This window comes from Solanum lycopersicum, chromosome 11 (assembly GCF_036512215.1).
Source record: "Solanum lycopersicum chromosome 11, SLM_r2.1".
NCBI classification, from domain to species: domain Eukaryota; kingdom Viridiplantae; phylum Streptophyta; class Magnoliopsida; order Solanales; family Solanaceae; genus Solanum; species Solanum lycopersicum.
This window is the reverse complement of record NC_090810.1, coordinates 24,368,312-24,389,456: the sequence shown is the minus strand read 5'-3', so window position 1 is coordinate 24,389,456 and position 21,145 is coordinate 24,368,312. Positions and strand designations below refer to the sequence as shown.

Below are 21,145 nucleotides of genomic sequence, written 5' to 3'. Positions count from 1 at the left end.
TCGCGGGTATAGGGCAGAAAGTTAATAAACATGCAATCTTGATTAAGCATCTTGAGTTGCAAATGGCCCAATTGTCTGCAACTGTGAACACACGGCAACCGTGCACTCTTCCTAGCAACATTCTCTAAAATCCGAAAAATGATGGGTATTTTATGGAAATCACTACTCGAGGTGGTAAGCAAACCATTGACCCACGTATGTCGTCTGGTGTAGAAAAGGTGATAAGAGATGATGATATAGTGGTGGAGGTTAGTTGTGAGTTAGAAGATAAAACGGTAAAAAATGTTGAGGTTCCCTAAAAGGAGACCTCCATGCCTACACCACCACCTCCTTTCCCACAAAGGTCAGTAAAAAAGACTGAAGATGTTAAATACCGGTTTTATAACGATGCTGAAACAACTTTCTATCAATGTCCCTTTGGTAGAAGCTCTTGAACAAATGCCTGGTTATGCCAAGTTCAAGAAAGATTTGGTTACAAAGAAAAGATCAGTCACTTTTAAGGATGATGATAGAATGCAACACTGTAGTGCCATGGCTACAAGATCTCTAGTGCAAAAGAAAGAAAATCCGGGTGCTTTCCCTATTCCTTGTACAATCGGGTTATTACATTTTGTGAAAGCATTATGTGATCTTAGGGCAAGCATAAATATCATGCCCCTCTCAATTTACAAGAAATTGGGTTTGGGTAACCCAAATCCCACTATGATGCAGCTACTGATGACCGATCGAACGGTAAAAAGGCCCATTGGTATACTCCACGATGTGCTAGTAAAAGTGGAATCCTTCATATTTCCGGCCGATTTTGTGATTCTTTATTGTGAGGCCAATTTTGAGGTGACAATTATTCTTGGGAGACCATTTCTTGCTACGGGTAGGGCCCTGGTTGATATGAAAAAGGGGCAGATGAAATTCCGGTTGAATAATGAAGAAGTGACCTTCAACATTTGTAGGTCCATAAGGCAAAGTGGTGAGATCCAATCGGTATCTGCTATATCCTACAGAGTTGAAGAGTCATCTGAGGTACAAATTGAAGAGCGTCTGGGTGTAGAAGCATTGGCGACAGTGATCATGAATTTTGATGGTGATGGCATTGATGAATATGAGTCATTGGTCGCGGCACTTGATCAAGGCAATGTTCATTTTAAACTAAAGAAATTTGAGTTAGATATGCAACATCACGAATCTCCACCCGCGAAACCGTCTATTGAGGAAGCTCCAAAATTAGAACTTAAGCCTCTACCACCTCATTTGAGGTATGTATTCTTGGGAAAAGATGATACTTTGCCGGTTAATATTACACCATATTTGAATGTGCATCAAGTTGAGAGTTTGGTTAAAGTGTTAAAAAGGTTCAAAAGAGCTATTGTGTGGACTATTGTGGATATATTGGGATCCCTCCCGGTATTTATTCTCATAAAATCCAACTCATGCCTGATCATAAGCCAAGTATTGAGCATAAGAGAAGTCAAAATCCACCTATGAAAGAGGTAGCGAAGAAGGAAATTATTAAGTGGTTAGATGCTGGAGTGATATATCCAATCGCTGATGGTAGTTCGGTATGCCCTGTTCAGTGTTTACCTAAGAAAAGGGGAATGATTTTGGTCCCCAATGAGAAAAATGATCTTGTTCCAATGAGACCGGTGACTGGTTGGAGGGTGTGTATGGATTACCAGAAATTAAATGCATGGACTGAAAAAGACCATTTTCCTATGCCCTTCATGGATCAGATGTTGGATAGGCTTGCCGAAAAGGGGTGGTACTATTTTCTTGATGGTTATTCGGGGTATAATCAGATTTCTATTACACCAGAAGATCAAGAGAAAACCACCTTTACTTGTAAATATGGGACCTTTGCGTTCAAAAGAATGCCATTTGGGTTGTGCAATGCACCCACATTTCAGAGATGTATGATGTTGATATTTTCCGATACGGTGGAGGACACTATTGAGGTGTTTATGGATAATTTTTCTGTGGTTGGTGACTCATTTGAGCGGAGTTTGAGTCATTTGTTTGAGATTCTTAAGAGGTGTGAAGACTCAATCTAGTACTAAATTGGGGAAAATGTCACTTCATGGTGAAAGAGGGTATTGTATTAGGTCATCGCATTTTAGAGAAGGGTATAGAGGTTGATCGAGCTAAATTCGAGGTTATAGAGAGACTTCCCCCACCTATCTCTGTCAAAGGTGTGAGAAGCTTTCTTGGGCATGCAGGTTTTACCGAAGGTTCATCAAGGATTTTTCAAAAATTGTGCATCCTTTGTGCAAGTTGCTTGAGAAATAGTGTAAATTTTATTTTGATAAATCCTGTCTTAAGGAATTTGGTGAGTTGAAAGAAAAGTTGGTGTCTGCACCTATCATTATTTAGCCGGATTGGATCAAGTCATTTGAGGTAATGTGTGATGCTAATGGGATTACTCTTGGTGTGGTATTGGGGCAAAGAAGGGACAAAATCCTTCACCCCATTTACTATGCTACTAAAGCCCTAAATGAAGCCCAAAAGAACTACACCGTGACTGAGCAAGAACTTATTGCAGTAGTCTTTGCTTTTGAGAAATTTCGCTCCTATTTGCTTGGAACTAGGGTTATAGTGCATACTGATCATTTTGCTTTGACATATTTCATGGCAAAGAAGTATGCAAAATCGAGGTTGATTCGTTGGGTATTACTATTGCAAGAATTTGACTTTGAGGTGATTGATAGAAAAAGGACCAAAAATCAAGTTGTTGATCACTTGTCCCGTTTAGAAGATGAAGCAATGAGAGAATTGGGGGATAAAACTTAAATTGATGATACTTTCCCCGATGAGCATGTATTCGCCGTCTCTCAAGACTTGATTCCATGGTTCGTAGATTTTGTGAATTATCTGGCTAGCGATATCATCCCACCGGACTTGTCCTTTCATCAAAGAAGAAAAGTTCATGTATGATGTGAAAAATTTCTTTTGGGATGAGCCATACTTGTATAGGAGTTGTGCCAATGGGATTATTCGGCGTTGTGTGCCAGATGTTGAGATGTTGAGTGTTTTGGAGGCATGCCATTCTTTACCCGTAGGTGGACATCATAATGGTATCCTGACCGCTCACAAGATCTTACAATGTGGCTACTATTGGTCATCCATCCATCAAGATGCTCATGAGTTCGCCAAGGCATGTGATAGATGCCAAAGAGATGGTGGCATTTCAAGAAAGTAAGAGCTCCCTTTAAATCTCATGCTTGCGATTGAGTTATTTGATGTGTGGGGTATTGACTTCATGGGACCTTTTGTGAGTTCTCAAGAGATGAAGTACATTCTAGTAGCGTTTGATTATGTGTCAAAATGGGTAGAAGCTATCGCACTCGCAAATAATGAAGGGAAAAAGTCTCACCGCGTTCTTAAAAAAGAATATATTTTCCCAATTTGTCACCCCAAGGGCTATTATTAGTGATGGGGGATCCTACTTTTGCAACAAATTGTTTAATGAATTATTGGAGAAATATGGGGTTCGCCATAATGTGGTCACTCCTTATCATTATCAAACTAGTGGGAAGTTGAGGTGTAAAATAGGGAGATTAAGCATATTTTGTCAAAAATGGTGAACACCAGTAGAACGGATTGGTCAAGGAGATTTGATGATACTCTTTGGGCCTACCGGACATCATACAAGACTCCCATAGGTATGTCCCCATACCGACTTGTATATGGGAAGGCTTGTCACTTACCGATCGAATTAGAGCATAAAGCCATGTGGGAAATGAAGAAGTTGAAAATGGATTGGAATGACGCTGCAGAAAAGAGGTTAAATGGGTTGAATGAGCTTGATGAATTTCGCCTAAAATCTTATGAAATTTCAGCCCTCTACAAAGAAAAGATGAAGAAGTACCATGAACAAAAGATTGAGAAACCCGATTTTATGGTTGGAGATTTGGTGCTTTTATTCAATTCTAGGTTGTGCTTGTTTCCGGGCAAATTCAAGTCCAAATGGACTGGCCCTTACTTGATCACCCAACTATTACCTCACGGAGTGGTTGAGTTGTAAAACAAGGAGGGTGTGCGGTTTAAGGTGAACGAACAACAAATCAAAATCTATATTGGGCATGCTGAAACAACGAATGAAGTGATCGAGGCATACCATCTTGATGAAGTCTGAGTAATCAAGTGTCCTCCGTCGTGTCGCGACGTTAAATCAAGCTGGTTGGGAGGCAACCCAATGTGCATCCTCTAATCCAACTATAGTTTTTATGACTTTCTAGTAATAGTTGCATTTCCGTTGCTTTTCTTTTTTTGTTAGAAGTGTTGGCTAGAGCGTAGTTTAGGGTCCGTGTCCAAAAAGTGTCCAGAAAACACAAAAAGAATAGCTTCACGGGTGTTAAATTTGCATGTAGCACATCACCAGAAGATTGGTCTGCAGAACTCATTGACGGACCCATCGACAGACCGTCACGCCTACGACGGACCGTCGCAAGCATCCGTCGTGTCCAGGTAAGTTTTTCCATTTTTTCTAAATTAGGGCACCCATGATGGACCCCATGATAGACCATCAGAGTTATGACGGACTGTCGACGGGGAGCATCAATACCCGTAAACCCGACTCAACCCGACCGGCAAATACTAAAAGTTTTTAGACCTTTTAACTTCCCACCTCTTCATTCTCACCGTTTCTTTCCCTCACTTCCCCCATTTACTCCCTGTTCAACTACCTCACACTCTTCCTCTCCCCAAAACATAAGATTCCCCATCCCTTCCCAAAATTCCCCTAATCTTCCCTCTTCCAATCTCCCTGCTTCTTCAAGTAATCTACCGGTCGGAGTCAACTGTTCTTGTGCTGATAAGCAGAGTTCTGTGTCTTACTTTGTTTTAATCATCTCTAAATATCAGGTATGCGGTTCTGATCTCTAAATCATCTACATTTCTTTTTTGTTTTCCCATGCTCCATGCTTGATTCTGAATGTTGGATCTTTGAAATTTGACCCCTAGTGCATGCTACGAACTCATCCCATTAATCCTACATGCCTTAAGACCCTTCACATAGTAAACAGAATGGGGGTGTTGTGTTAACTAAATCAAATGGGGGTGTATGTTTCTGATAATTGTTTCTTACCTAGGTTGATAGTCCTCCAAAATGGCATGCTAAAACTCAAAAAATTATTGCCTTAGGATTGCTAGTATGATGGGTAATTAGGTTAGAAATTATGGGTCGATAAGTATTCTTTCAATTAGCAATTTAGGGGACGAGAGAGGTATCCCTAGTTCTGTCACTGAAGGACAGAATGAGATCCCATCGATCGACCGTCGTGCCCTCGACGTACCATCATGGGGCCCGTCCCACCAATTCCAGTTTATTTTCTCTAAGTGTCTGTCGACGAACTCTACGACGGACCATCGTTCACAACCATCATGGTTGTCAGAGACCCTATTCGTAAGGGTCTCAAAATCTTTTCTAACGACGGACCTCTACGACGGACCATCATGCTCTCGATGGTCTGTCCTGCACAACCTTCGTGATTGTCAAAGACTTTCTTTTTGAGAGTCAAATAAATTTTTCAAGTATTTCATGATGGACCGTGATGACGGTCCGTCATGCTCACGACGGACCGTCAAATGGTCCATTGTCCAGCACAGAAACTACAACAATATTATTTCAGTTTTGGTTTTACGTTTTTGTTTTCTTTTTTGCATGACTTGTTTGTTTCTACTAGTACTAATTGTTGTTATTTTCAGGTACTAACACTTATGGCACCAAAGCTAGATCGTGTGTACGCACGAGGGCGCTCAAAGTCCCTTACCCCATCTGCCTGATTGGTCATTGGCTCTCACAATGAGCGTGACCCCGAATACATGCCCCTAGACAGTGTCACTCCTACACGGGCTGCACGTACCACCAGAGCTACCCCCAGAAAGATGGAGCCCAACGTAGTCACTCCCTCCCAGTTTGAAGAGGAGCGCATACTGACCGGCATGCCTTTTGGGTCTTCTACACACTCCAGCGATGTTTCTGGTTTTGAGGAAGTATTGTTTTCAAAAAAGTCTCTGGATCTAAGGAGGCTTCTACTCTAGCCACTGCATCCCAGCCCGCCTCGTCTGATGAGGCCGATAATGCTGATTCCACTCCAGCACCACTAATTAGGGTACCCGCCCCGGTTACCGACAATTAGGAAAGGATCATAGGTCTTTGTTCAATATAGCCAATCTTTAGCCTAAATAACAAGAAACCGAATGAAATTAATCCCTTTTTGATCCAAATGATTTGATCTTAAAATAGACCTTTCTTTTTCACCCACAACTGATCTTTTCTAGGAATAATGTGTTGGCCCTGGTCCATCCTTGGACATGTGCACCTCAACTTATGCCAAAAGCATAAGTTGAGGGTGGATAATGCAGAAAACAACCTTGTCTTGGCCCTGACCCAACTTTGGGTACTGTGTAGTTTGAGTCATGGCAAAGCCATGAGTTGAGGGTGGCTATTATGAGGAATGCTCCGGAAAGTGGGGTTGAAAGAACAAAGAGAGAGAAAGAACAAAAGAAAAGTGACTCAAGAACCAGTTGAAAAAAATATATATAATAAATACAAGCAAGAAAAGAAAATAGTCACTTACACAAAAGAAGAAAGAAGGGAAATAGCAAGGTGAAACAATATAAGAAAAAGGGCGTAATAGAATGATGAAAAGGTAGGACACTTAACCGATATGTCAAGGAGGGCAACAAGTCACTAAAATATACCTAAATATTCAGTTGGCTGCTGGGGTGTCTAGCTCTAGAGTTGTTGAGGCAGAGAAGAGCACTACTTATGGTGTTGTGATTGTTGAGAGAGGCACTACTGAGGGTGATGTTGATGCTGAGGGCACTACTGAGGGTGTCCAGATTACAGAGGAAGTGGGTTCCGGGACACCGGACCCACCAGCTTGTTGATCAACGGTGCTTTGCACCTCAGGTTTGCTTCACCTAACACTCTATTATTTTGGATTCTTTTATGCTGGGGACAATTGCATATCTTTTTATTGGGGGTGGGATAAATGGAGAGTGAGTGCTAAGGCAAAGTCTAAATAACCCAACTCACGATCCTCTTTTGAGATTTTCTTGCCTGTGTTCTTTTTCCTTAAGAGACTGATTATTGTTATTGTTGAACTGGCATGTATATATCTTGTGTACATAGTATAACTCTGAAGCATGATGGCTAAAATAGAAATGATATCTAATGTAATGAAAATGATGCATGACTAAGCATAGTAATTGATAAATGTGTGGCTCTAAGCATGTCATAGAGATACACCACTGCATGACCCTAAGTCTAAGACTCGAACTAGGCATCTGATAATCTGGTAGAAGAGTAATGAGATGTCAAGTGAGTGTGAGGAAAATTTGAATAGTCCACTATTTTTAGTGAGCTAGAATTTGCCTGGTTAGTCCTACTAAAAGTAAGTTGTAATAGACAATTAGGAAATAATCATAGCCCTTTGTTCAATATAGCCAATCTTTAGCCTAAATAACATAAAATTGAATGAAATTAATACCTTTTTCATCCAAATGATTTGATCTTAAAATAGACCTTTCTTTTTCACCCCAACTGATCTTTTCTATGAATAATGTGTTGGCCCTGGTCCATCCTTGGACATGTGCACCTCAGCTTATGCCAAAAGCATAAGTTGAGGGTGGATAATGCAGAAAACAACCTTGTCTTGGACCTGGCCCAACTTTGGGTATTGTGTACTTTGACTCATGGAAAAGCCATGAGTTGAGGGTGGCTATTATGAGGAATGCTCCGGAAAGTGGGGTTGAAAGAACAAAGAGAGAGAAAGAACAAAAGAAAAGTGACTCAAGAACCAGTTGAAAAAGTATATATAATAAATACAAGCAATAAAATAAAAGAGTCACTTACACAAAAGAAGAAAAAAGCGAAAATAGCAAGGTGAAAGAATATAAGAAAAAGGGCGTAATAGAATGATGAAAAGGTGGGACGCTTAACCGATATGTCAAGGAGGACAACAAGTCACTAAAATATACCTAAATATACCCTACCTGATCCTTAGCCTATGTTAAAAGCTAAGAAAGTCCTATCGTGATCCTAAGAGTTGTTATAGCGAACTTAAAATATTGAAAATAAGGTCAAGCCTATGGAAATATGTATAAATGAGTTGTGAAGTTATTTTGAGAGCGAGTATTGAAAAGTAATCCTAATACTCAAACTGAAATCATTATGTGAAAAATGAGGATGTTATTTTGAAGTGAGGACACAAGTTGCAATATCGGAAAAATTAGCACCTAGGTGAGAGATCGAAGAGGATAGGTGTCAAGTTGTGGAGAGTCTGTGTCATGGTCTGATCCACATAATTCAAGCTTAATATTGATAGCATGCATGAGCATAATGAGAATAATCAGGATTTACAGCCAAATGATTGCGAAAGTCAAAAGACAAATACTCTTGTACAAAGATTTTGTAGTGAGTCATAGTGCGTCGCTTGAGGACAAACAACAAATTTAGATTGAGGGTGTTGATGTACCGTGGTTTCACGGTACTTTCAATGTCTTTTCCTTAAGTTAAAGTGTCTAAAACCTTTTTGTATTGATTTTTTATGTAGGTTTCTCTTTATTTGCAGGAAATCTGTCCAAAGGAGAACGCGGAGGATTTGAGCAGAAATTGCAGAAGTGACCATCTACGGAGCCTACAATGGTCTGTCGTGACTGTTACGGTCCGTAGGTGGCACCGTAGTGAGAAGAAAATTGCTGCTAAAGGAAGTTGGGGAAGTCTGACCAAGTGTGGGACTACGGAAGCTCATGACGGACCTTCATAGCCATGACGAACCGTCCTGCATATTCGTCGTGGTTGTCAGAGAGAAGTTCCAATACCCAATTTCAAGAAGTGTCTAAGTGTTGTGGAACGGAACCCCTTGACGGATCGTCGTGCTTGCAATGGTCCGTTATATCTGTCCGTCGAGGGTAACAGAAAGTTGATGAAGAAAGCAGCAAAAATTTATGCCAAGTATGGATGACGGAGCCCACGACAATCCGTCGTGTCCATGACGGTCTGTCACAAGGATCGTCGATTCAAACACGTTTTGGATAGATTTACCTTAAATAGAGTCCTTTTATTATGTTTTATTTTATTATAAATAGTTCAAAAACCCTAGTTTTTGGGGTTAGACTTTTGGATATTTTTCAGTTCTCTTGTTTAAGTATTGAACTCTTGATTTTCGTATTTGATCATACTTTTATGGAATCAAGTTTTGGTGTTTTTTGTGAATTATTCAAGTGAATTTCTGAATTTTCTTCATCCTCATAAATGTAAGTGCATGAATTCTTATATTATCAATATGAATTATGTGATTATTAGCATGGGTAACTAAACTCCATAACTAGGGTTGTCGGAACCATGGATAAATAAAAAGGTAAAATCTAGCTAAATAACAATTCTAGAATAGTGTCTTGCATGTATTGCTAATTCTTTCACTTAGAAGTCTTTTTAACGGATGACCAACGTTAGAACTCGTCTTATTGCTACTTGCTGAACCAAGGAGGTAGATATTACGAAAAGAATTATCAACATAGATTTAGTGTATACTATCTAATAGGCTAGTGTCGCTTGGTACGAAGTTACAACTTAGTCAAATATCGAATATGATGCTTAATATGAGGTAAAGATAAGATTTAGTAACGCAACACACGTAGCCGAACCAAGGCTCTAGATGACGGACCAAGCATTTAGAGATACTTAACTTATGACTTTGCATGCAAGATACTAGGAAAGGATTGTTATAGCTAAAATTACTGGGTTGGGAGCCTGTGGGAACACACGCCCTAGTTACTCTCATTATTTGATTAAACTCCAATACTTAAACCTGTTACTTGTTTACTTTAATTTAGCTAATTGCTTTTATTAATCAAAAACCCCTTTAGTTATTTGTTTTCGGAAAATAATTGATTAAATAAAAGTATTAATAGAATAAAGTTAAGTCTGAACCATTTTCCTCGTGGGAATGATCCCAACCTTACTAGTTGGGAACTTTACTTGATGTGATCGCTTTTACTTCTTTTCGAGAAGTAAATTTGATTGTATCAATAACTCATAAATTTTGTATAAAAAAATATAGCACTTTTAAGATTTTAGATTGCCAAAATAATCTTGACAATGTAGTGTATATATCGAAAATCTGAATATTACTGAATGATCAATGTGAGCTTAATAACATAGTTCAATCTCGTGCAAAGCACTAGTAATTTACCTGGTAACAAATAAATAAGAATGAATGCAAGAAAAAACAGTAAATACCCTTAACACGTTAATGAAAAAAGACATAAAAAAAAAAAGAAAAAAAAGAAAGAAAGAAAAAGAGTCACCTGCGGGCCAAAAAATAGTGCAGCAAGCAAGGTTTTGAACCTGCACTCAAACTATGACAGGCGTCTCCTGCGCTAATTAAGTCGTTCGCCATTTCATGTTGTGGGTGGCAAAGTCAATATATATATATATATATATATATATATATATATATATATATATATATATATATATATATATAATTTCGAGATCATTGGGTGCCATGGCATCCCCTACCCGTTCACATAGATCCGCCCCTGGGGATGAGGAATAACTTATATTATATGTTTTAATCTACCATACGATTTTGTATTTCAATATGTCTCGTAATGCTCATATTCATATTAAATTTTTAAATTCGTTAAGAGTGCAGTAAAACAAAATTTATACTGATTATTAAATTTTGTCATTCGAAAGACTCTTTTCTCATTCGATCAAACTCTATTTTAACAACACTTTTAATCAACAATGCAATAATTTGAACAAACTAAAGGAAGAATTATTAGATAAGATCAAACTCTTAAAGTTATTAATTATCAATTTAAAATTTAAAATTTACTTTCTAAATTATTTTAATTTTACACCATCACATCTTTTAAATAATATTATTTATGCTATTATTTAAAACTTATTCTTATTAATGCAAGAGACTCTCGCAAAACGCTTACACTAAGACTAGTTACACAACTTAAAATATTTGTTGTTTTTGAAAGTTTGGGAAAATTATGGAAAATGACAATCTTACAATTTATTTATGGGAAATAGCTATAGTTGAAAAATATTACTAGTATAATAAATAATAAAATGTTTTTTTTTTATAGCAAACCTCTCTCGCTTGTCTTGCCCTCTCCTCACTCTCGCCATCTCTTTGTTTTTCTTTTTCTTGTGCCCATAAGAAGGGATTTATTCTAATGTATTATGTATCAATTGTGTTCAGTTAAATATAAGTGAGATTTTTGTATGTTATTTCAATAGTATTTGAAATTTTTTGTTTTTTTAATTTTTGTATCAATTGTATTTATATTCATACAAATACAATATGCATTCATCATTTCTACAAAATGTATTTTGTATCCAATCAAAGAGATGATGAACATAGTTGTATTCGTTGTATTTCAAATACAATTGATACAAAATAAATATAGAATACAATGCAAAATAAAAATATAAAATACAATCTTCTCTCCTCGCTCTCTCAATCTTGTTCGCCTTTTTTATCCCTTTTGATCTCGTCTGCCTCTCTTCTCTCTAGAGATCTTGCTCGTCTCTCTCCCCCTAATATGTATTCATTTTGTTACAAGTCAGTTTGTACATCTGTATTTTTTTTCTCCAAATCTGTATGAGATTTCGCTCGCCTCTCTTCGACCCTAACATTTTATTATTATTCGTAATCAAGCAAACTCATTTAAGGTGTAATACATTTGTTGTTTTCGAAATTTTCCCCTTAATTGTATAGGAAGAAAAAAAAAAACAAGAGGAAATAAGTTGAGGTTGAAAAAAGAGGAAATTAAACCCTATGCTATTTTGGTGTAGAATTTGATGTGCAAACGGTGGTAATAAAGAAGAAGATGTCTGGTTTATATGTGGAAAAAATGTCATTTTCTTTGCCAGCTGCTCTGTGTTAGTCATTTTCCTTTCATATATTTACTTATAGTATAGTATAGTGTGATTAATTTCATAATTTGTTTAATAAGAGTATAGCAGCAACGTCTTTGTTGGAAAAGACTCGCCGGAAAATAGCATATCTTATCCATTCAACTCACTCAGGTTTGTTTATACTCAATCATCTGAAAACATGTAAATCTTCAGATCTATATGTTGATGAGTGAAAGAATTAAACCCTAACTTAAATTTTTGTATTATGTGTAGATCGATCGATTCGATCGATGGGTCGAGGAAAGATAGAGATAAAGAGGATTGAAAACAACACAAATCGACAGGTAACATTCTGCAAGAGAAGAAATGGATTACTGAAAAAGGCATATGAACTTTCAGTTCTATGTGATGCTGAGATTGCTCTCATTGTTTTCTCTACTCGTGGTCGACTCTATGAATACTCTAACAACAAGTAACTCCTCCTCATACTTTCTTACTTTCCTTATTTACACATGTTTATTCCTAATTAACTTAAAATAATTTTAAAACAAAAAAAAAAACATTATAAGCGATTATTGTTTTAAAAAAAAAACTTGGTTGAATCTCAAAATTTCTACTATAACACATAAATTGAAACAGAGGAGATAAGAATAAACTTAAAGTAAAAAAAATGTTTTTTTTACTAGTTTGTAGTATATTTAAGAAATATTTGTTGTTTTAGTGAATTTGTTTATATTGTAATGTAGTTTAGTGGATGAATGAGCTTTTGAAATTGATCATGCAGGCGTAGAGGATCGTTCTCAGCTCCTAATTATGATTGGTTTAATGGGGTCCGATAAATCTGAAAATTAAATTCTAAAAGAAAAAAGAAAAGGGATAGCTCATAGCTTAGTGTTTAATTTAGGTTAAAAGTATTAATTTTTAATTGTTATATTGTGTTTTTCAAAAATCAATTCGATTAATTTTTAGAATAAAATTAGATTATATTAATTCTATATTATATATATATATATATATATATATATATATATATATATATATATATATATATATAAATTGATATTTAAAAGATATACAAAAAGTACTATAAATTGTAATTTTCCGTATATCAATATGATGAAAATACATTATAACTGTTACTCAAAGTCATTTCATTTAACTCAAAAAAAAAAATCATGACAATTGAAAGTAAACGGAGATATCGCTACATTACAATTTCTAAAACTTCACATCCTCGTTAATTATGAATTACTCCATAATAACTTTAAAATAAAAGATAAGTAAATATTCCTAGTTGATTAAAAGTATACAACATTTTAAAATGAGGAGAAGCAAATTAATTGAACTTGTTTTTTCCTAACTTCTAGCTACAATCAAAGAATTAACTCAGATAATCTCAAGTAGTTAATGTTAAAAGTGTGTGATGTGTCTTGTCTAAAAGTTAATTAGAGAATTAGGAGTAACACACTTTTACCACTTAATTTTGTATTCGTGCACTTGATTTTGAAGAATTATTAAGGACACCAAGAAAAATATAAGTACATTGGAAATATAGAGTTTCTTATAGAATTTTGTAACCCAAAATTTGTTACGCTTCGGGGTAAGTTTTATAAAAAATTTCTCTAATAGACAAAAAATAGTCTCTAACAATGATTCTTCATAAAAATCGATTTCTTATTTCGCCTGTAATATTATTACAAATAATTTTTTTCTTCAATGTGTACTTGTTCCTTTTAGTAAATTAAGTGGAGCGATTTTTTCGATCTATTTGGTATTAAATAATTACATAAAGTAATAATATATAATAGTCAAATTTACATTTTCAAAATATCATTAATAAAGTTAGTTAGTAAGATATAATACTGGTGATAATATTCTTTTTTTAAGAATTATATCACATCAACATGAGTCAAGTAAAAATAAATAGAGGATTAAATAGTTGTAGAAAAAATCAGAAAAATAAAAGAAGCAATAGTCTCCAGATTAGTTACAATTGATAAGTGAAAGAGATTAAATTTAATAAGCCTCCTCAACAACAACAGTTTGTCTAATTACACTTTATAGCTATAATTTCTAGTTGCTATGGGCAGTTGTGCTTGTATATTTCGTTTGTCAATAGATAAACAGGGTAAGTATACATACATTTTGTATATATACATTTTTTAACTTTTCAAAAGTCTATTTACATATTTTCATTTTTCAATGTATAAACATGGTAATTTATTATGAATTTTTTATAACTTATATAAATCAAATGTATCAACAACTTGTATGAAAATAACTAGGGTAAGAATACATAAATTCTGAATTTATACAATCAAAAATCGCATTATACAAATCATATCAAATATTCAAAATTATAGCTAAAATAAATAATAAACTATAAATATTGTCATTTCGCGGGATAAATATATAAGCACATTTGGTGGATTGAAGTTTGATCATATGGGCTGTTAATGTGTGTCTTTAGGAACCATAGTCCACATATATCATTACAATAATAAGCTAAAAAAGGGCAACAAAATAGAAAGAGAAAAATGGAATTAAGTGAATCAGCAGAAAAACTGTGAGTTCTTATATGGAGAAGTGCAAAGTTAGCTTTTGCATTGTTTGAGGACTTGTGGTTGTAGGAGTAGTTTGATTTCTACTTGTAGCTTATACACTGTTAAAAGCTCATTTAGCTTTGTGTTTTGCTTTTTTGCTTTTAGTATGCAACAAATATATTTTCATAATTAGTTCAGGTTTTGAATATATATACACATATATTCTCTTCTCTCTGTTAATGATACATACATGCATGCATGCTACTTTTCCCCTTGCATGCATAAGGCAAGTCTTGGTACTTTGGGACTGTCTCTTTTATATATATATATATATATATATATATATATATATATATAATATATATATATAATGTTGTTAATCTTGTATTTCAAATATACTTAGAACAAAACTTTGATCGTCTTTGTAAGACAACAAAGTTTAAGAACATTTTCACAACTAGAAAATTAAAACTAGTAGCGAAACTAGAACCAGAAACAGATTTAAAAACAAAATACGAAATATTTTTCTTAAAAAAGAATTGTTGTTAATATGTGTCTAAAGAGTCTTACTGATTCCAACAAACTTTGCAGAAATACGAAGTTACCAAGTTTAATGAACTAGTGAAGAACAAAAGAATAGAAGAACTGAAATTATTTACAAATCTAAAATTTATAAACACGTTATAATATATATGCATTAATCTAATACATAGTAATGCACCTTTCTGTGCTTTAGGAGAACTATTTATATACATAAGGCCAAATATGTGAGTTAATATCTTAAAATATCACTCAACTTTAGAAATTGATCTAGCAAAATCATCAAAGTTTATTTTGTATCAAAAAAATTACTTAACTTAGATTTTTATATCAATAAAATCACTTAACTTTAGGAATTGATCTAGCAAAGTCATTAAAGTTTATTTTGTATCAAAAAAAATCACTCAACTTAGATTTTCATATCAATAAAATCACTCAACTTAGACATTTGTGTTAGTAAAATCACTAAACAAAATTTATCATTATTTTTTTTTTGTTTCATATATAATAGACCCTACAAATAAATAAAATTAAGAAAACTAATTTAAATTTTTTATGGGACTAAATAAAAAGAAATAACTAGTAGTTCTATTTATTGGTTCACTAGTTTATCTGTTTTTGAGAATAGCATGAACAAATTATCGATAAAATTTATATTGACAAATCTAATTAGGTTAATTTTTAAAAGTAGTGTTAATTTTTAACTAATAACTGTTCAGAGAATTAACACAAACAAATTATCTAATAAAATTTGTCTTTTTTATTTTGTAACTTTTTTTAAAAAAGAAAATAATATTATATATTATTGTACTTCTTCATTGAAGCTTAAAATTATTTTGGCTCTGTTAATCTTAATCTTTTTTTATAACGTTAAAATTTTTCAACTTAATTTTTTGCTTTAACTAGTCAATTTTGTGTAAATTTTTTTTTGAAATAATTATAATAATGTCATAATGCTTACATACTTTAATATTATAAAAGTATATATTTCATTAATTAAGTTTGTTCCTAAAGTTATTAACAATTTTTTTATTTTTTAATTCATTTATAGGGTGCATATTTATATGAACATAGAAAATATTTTTTTTACTATATCAAATGTTTTTATAATGATAAATTTAGTTAAATAATTTTATTTAAATAAAAGTCTAAGTTGAGTGATTTTATTGATACAGAATAAAGTTCAATGACTTTGTAAGATAAATTTTCAAAGTTGAGTGACCTTTTGAAATATTAATTCCCAAATATATGGACAACATGTCTAATTTATCATCATTTTTATTTTATTTTCGCACTTTATCTCGATTTGTATTTCATTCTGAGTTGTTCAATTAATGCATTTTGTAGGTATCATTTAAAATACAATGTTAATTAATATTTACGCCTTTACTATTTTATTTCTACTATTTAACTCTAGTTTTACACTCCCTTTCTTTATCTTGCCTAATATATATAGGATATATTACTAAATTAGGTATAGATAAAAATTTGGCCAAAGATAGATGGTTGGAGACTTCTCTTCTTCCTTTCCTTTCGTTCATTTGTATGAACAAGGAAGAGATACAATATTGTATCAATCATATTTGAAAGAGTATACAACACACAATTCAAATGTATACACACAACATTGTATCAATCATATTCTAAAAGAATATACAACACATTATTATTATTATTATGATACAAATATAATCTATGTCACTTGTAGCCTTAGAAAACCTCAAACCTCTTCTCTTGTGACTGGAGTAATCAGTTATTGTTCGAGATATATATATAAAAAACATGTTAGAGAATGAGATTTGAACTCAGGCTCAACAACACAAGCACCTAATGTGAGTTATTGGACCAATTAAACCATTTGCTTAAGTGTTTTGTGTTAAATTTATACAACTTTTTCTTAATGTCTACATGAATAGATATAGTACGATATAAGACTAATGGGTGCTCGAGCACCGGAGTCCTGTTAATTGTCTGATAGCTAGTTAATTAATTAAGTTGATTAGTTAAAATTAGTTAGTAGGTGGAGACGACAAGTTTGTTAGTGGAGTTTATACATAATATTGATATACAAATCAATTTAATAAATTGTATACGTCCTCTTTTTATCTATACCAAACATAGCTCGATTGTCTCCTCCCTCTTCCAATCTCTCTTCTATTCCTAAAAATATATAAATTGCAATACATTAAGCAATTTATAACTATAAATATTGTTGTATATGTTTATGTTTATATGAAAGAGCTAAAAAATGTTATATATGTGGACAGTGTAAAGGCAACTATAGAACGATACAAAAAGGCAACAGCAGAAACGTCTAGTGCGTACACTACTCAAGAGCTCAATGCACAGGTATTTGTATTTAATTATTTACATACAAAACATGTAATATATAACGTAACTACTTTGCTTTTTATTTAATTTCGTTTTTATTTAATATTTTACATACAAAAATGTCATATATAACTTAACTACTATGCTTTTTATTTAATTTCGTTTTTATTTAATATTTTTATAGTTTTACCAACAAGAATCAAAGAAGTTGCGGCAACAGATACAAATGATGCAGAACACAAATAGGTGATTTAATTTGTATGTATATATAATAATATTCGATAAATAAATAAATAGTGAGTGATAATTAATTTGAATGTAAATAAAAAGTACAGGCATCTGGTGGGTGAAGGGCTGAGCTCTTTGAATGTGAGGGAACTGAAGCAATTGGAGAACAGACTTGAACGAGGCATTACAAGAATTAGGTCCAAAAAGGTATAATATTTTATAATTATCATATCATATAATATTTTAATTAATTGTCTTAATTATATGATGAGCATATATTAAGTAATTGTTATTTGTTTGTGTTGGGGATGCAGCATGAAGCAATACTAGCTGAGACTGAGGATTTGCACAAGAGGGTATTTTCTTTAATTTTTTAATATAATGGACTCTCACTATATTTTTTTAAAAAAATTCTACTGATTCAAATTCTTTAACTTGATGTAGGAAATTCAACTTGAACAGGAAAATGCATTCCTTAGATCAAAGGTATTTTATATATATTTTTTGATCACTTAAAGTTGCTTTTTATATCAATCTTCTCTATTACATTTTTTCTCTATTTCCCAAACTACACAAGATAAACGACACTTGTTCGTAGTAACCGTTTTTTAGTTATTCTATGCAGTATCATTCACATATTTTGGTACTCATTAATTTCATTTTGTAAATTTTATGTTGAAAAATCAATAAATTCAAAGCTCGTTAATACGTTCAAAAATAATTAATAAAATTAGTATTAATATCACACTACTTTTTCCAAAAATTATAATAATTTATTTTCCATTTTAGCTAAATTAATGGAAGAGAATTAATCTAACAAATACTAAATAATTTCAATATTATTCTATACTTTTTATATGTCAATTAAAAATTAGAACTATTATTTCATTCCCCTCATATGTTCTTTAACTTAATTTTCAGATTTTTAAATCAATTCCCTGAAATTTATGATTATAAAACCTTTTTTTTATTTATACGGATTTTGGAAGGGGAAAGGTTAGAAATTCATAAATTGAAATTAATGAATATCAAATTATGTGGGAAGATTGGTATAACATATTATAGTTAAAGTTGTACAGGCTCTTTATTTTTGATCCCGTATCTGTATCAACAGCTTTAACAAATGAGTGAATGTTTTATCATCAAGAAACTAAATAAAATTTGAACAGAATTATAGATGAACAATGAGAGACAATTAGCAAATCTCCCATTATACAGTATTTTACACTTTTAAAATCAAAATGCTTCTTCAAGTTAAAGCACTGTAATAAAAATATTCGTAGCAATCGCAAATTTTAAAAAAGAAAGGTAATTATAAAGTTTAGACTGATTAACAATTTCTCCAAGTACTTTTATTCTACTGAATTATATATTTATTTAGATATCTTGTTGAAATTTATGTTCAGCTATATTTTTTAGCATAATAAATTGTTTTGATTTAGAATGAATTTGAATTTCAAATTTTTGTTATGTTGTTTAAGTTATTGAAATATCTTATTGCAAATTTTGTACATTCTATATATGTTTTTAACTATTTAAAGCACTCTGATGGTTGATGACAATTTTGAGAAACAATTTTCAATCTAAGAGAAATCGCTTTCCTTCCTAAACATTTCAGGCCAGTTGACTTACCATAATGTTATTATTGATTACACAAATGTTGATGTTTTCCATAAAAATCTATAGTATAATAAGATATGAGTCTATACTCTCTAATTCTTGACTTTTGGGGGTATTATTCATAATCTATGTCCTTGTAGCCTTAGAAAACCTCTTTTCTTGTGACTGGACTAATCAAGGTTGTGGGTGTTGTTCAAGAACAAGATAAATACAAAAAATATATATATATATAAAAAAAATGAATGAAACTTAAACTCAGGCTCAACAACGCTTAAACAACCTTAAGCACCCATGAGCCATTGGACCAATGAAATCATTTGTTCACTAGGCGCTCCATGTCAAATTTATATAAGTTGTTCTTAATTTCTACATAAATATATAAAGTCTAATACAAGGTCAACGGGTGCTGGAGCACCCAAGGAGTCTATGTGGGTCCGCAGAAGTTGTTTGGGTAACAAAATTTGTTTCAGGAATTGGGGGTTAAGTTGTTAGGACCAACAAGCATTCATTGTGATAGTAAATCAGCCATACAGATTGATGTTAACCCTGTATTTCATTGAGATTGATTATCATTTTATCAGAGAAAAGGTCCAAGCATACCTACATTCATACAAAAAGACCAACAGGCAGATGATCTATTGACAAAGGCACTTGGTAAGTACACACTTGTAGCCAAGCTTGGATTCTTGAACTTGTTCTATGAGTATTGGAATTTAGTTAACTAATCGTCTGGTAGTTAGGTAATTGATTAAGTTGATTAGTTAAAAGTTAATAGATTGGGACCACAAGTTTGTTAGTAGTCAGCTAGAGCTGAATGAGCTAGTGATGCTGCTGTTTATATAATACAATTCACATTGTAACTGACGTTTGTTGATTCTGAAATAGAGGGAGTCACTCTGTTCCTCATATTACTACTATTTAAAGACTTCAATAACAATTGAATTGATTTGGTTGCAGATAGCAGAAAATGAGAGGTTGCAGGAACTAAGCATGATGCCATCTGGTGGGGAAGAGTATAATGCATTTCAACAATATTTAGCAAGAAATATGCTACAGCTCAACATGATGGAAACTGCACTACCATCTTATGATCCATTGTCTCCTGATCACAAAAGGTATGCATGTTTGAATGGGGAAAACTATGAGTAGTAACTTGATAAACCGCGCTTTTGAATTCTGGTTTCTGTTGATGCAGGTAAATCCATTTCTACTGAGGAGGAAGGAATACGCACTTTTCAAACATATAAATAATCTTTACTACATGTTTGCTATTAGTATACTCTGGACATCTCAACTTTTTTTCCAATAGACCCTGCATCATTTCCTAAAATTTGGGGCTTAGTTATGAAATTTAATTGAATTTGGGTAAAAGATCGTCACAAATGATTTTTACTAGTTTCAATTTAGTTTGCGATCTGCCTGCTTTATTGTTACCCTAATTACAAATCATATTGAAAGCAAAATCCTGTCTGACTAACTCAAGTACTACGACTTGATGACCTTAAAACTTAAATGGAAAAATTACTTAACTACACTCCTTTAATTATCTTAATAACCATTTATCCCTACTTATTATAAAAATTTCAAAAATCCCTTATTCCCCCCAATTAAAAAAATATGAAAGATACATAAGGATTTTCCACCCTTTTTTCACCCAATTGGCAAGTTTTACTTTACTAAAACAAAATCCTATTTTCAAGCTACCCACTTCCCCATTAACAGCCCCAATTAAAATTTACCATATTATTTTTTATTCCTTTTTTATTTCCCTACGTTTTAGGTGTATAATTGTCTAATTTGAATTCCTCATTCCACACGTTTGCAGTTTAACAAAATTTGAATTCAAGTACAAATTTGCAGCCATATCTATTTGATATTTTGTAGGAGTCTCCTTCTTTCTAACCAGATTTTCTAAGTTTTTTAAGGGCAAACATTTTAGTCTCCTTCTTTCTCTTCATCGTGTGAGTTTACAAATATTATGGAAGAGTGTAAATCTGGAGAT

At 33.0% G+C, this 21,145-nt stretch overlaps 2 protein-coding genes across 3 annotated transcripts; both read left to right on the top strand.

Moving 5' to 3' along the window:
- The first annotated feature begins 387 nt into the window (after positions 1 to 387).
- LOC138339317 (uncharacterized) lies at positions 388 to 5,775 on the top strand. The gene is made up of 4 exons (XM_069290909.1): positions 388 to 1,401; positions 1,443 to 2,026; positions 2,580 to 2,658; positions 5,698 to 5,775. The coding sequence occupies exons 1-4, from the start codon at positions 388 to 390 to the stop codon at positions 5,773 to 5,775; spliced, it is 1,755 nt and encodes a 584-aa protein (XP_069147010.1).
- Positions 5,776 to 11,482: 5,707 nt separating this feature from the next.
- On the top strand, positions 11,483 to 20,538 carry AGL11 (agamous-like MADS-box protein AGL11). Of its 2 annotated transcripts, XR_011212242.1 has the most exons (10): positions 11,483 to 12,052; positions 12,155 to 12,353; positions 17,232 to 17,313; positions 17,480 to 17,541; positions 17,631 to 17,730; positions 17,838 to 17,879; positions 17,968 to 18,009; positions 19,725 to 19,797; positions 20,101 to 20,258; positions 20,339 to 20,538. XR_011212242.1 is itself a non-coding variant. In NM_001247265.2 (9 exons), the coding sequence occupies exons 2-9, from the start codon at positions 12,172 to 12,174 to the stop codon at positions 20,340 to 20,342; spliced, it is 672 nt and encodes a 223-aa protein (NP_001234194.1). In that variant the 5' UTR covers positions 11,985 to 12,052; positions 12,155 to 12,171; the 3' UTR covers positions 20,343 to 20,526. The 2 variants fall into 2 exon arrangements, 1 of the variants encoding a protein (NP_001234194.1); NM_001247265.2 differs by lacking the exon at positions 19,725 to 19,797 and having other exon boundaries at positions 11,985 to 12,052; positions 20,339 to 20,526.
- The last annotated feature ends 607 nt before the right edge of the window (positions 20,539 to 21,145 follow it).

What these genes read in the sequence shown, in the direction of transcription:
- LOC138339317 (XM_069290909.1), top strand. Translation starts at nt 388, where the DNA reads ATGCTGAAACAACTTTCTATCAATGTCCCTTTGGTAGAAGCTCTTGAA. An exon ending in ATATATTGGGATCCCTCCCG is followed by an intron (nt 1,402 to 1,442) that starts GTATTTATTCTC and finishes CCTGATCATAAG; the next exon opens with CCAAGTATTGAGCATAAGAG. An exon ending in TTGTTTGAGATTCTTAAGAG is followed by an intron (nt 2,027 to 2,579) that starts GTGTGAAGACTC and finishes GCTTGGAACTAG; the next exon opens with GGTTATAGTGCATACTGATC.
- AGL11 (NM_001247265.2), top strand. Translation starts at nt 12,172, where the DNA reads ATGGGTCGAGGAAAGATAGAGATAAAGAGGATTGAAAACAACACAAAT. An exon ending in CTGAGGATTTGCACAAGAGG is followed by an intron (nt 17,880 to 17,967) that starts GTATTTTCTTTA and finishes AACTTGATGTAG; the next exon opens with GAAATTCAACTTGAACAGGA. An exon ending in ATGCATTCCTTAGATCAAAG is followed by an intron (nt 18,010 to 20,100) that starts GTATTTTATATA and finishes ATTTGGTTGCAG; the next exon opens with ATAGCAGAAAATGAGAGGTT.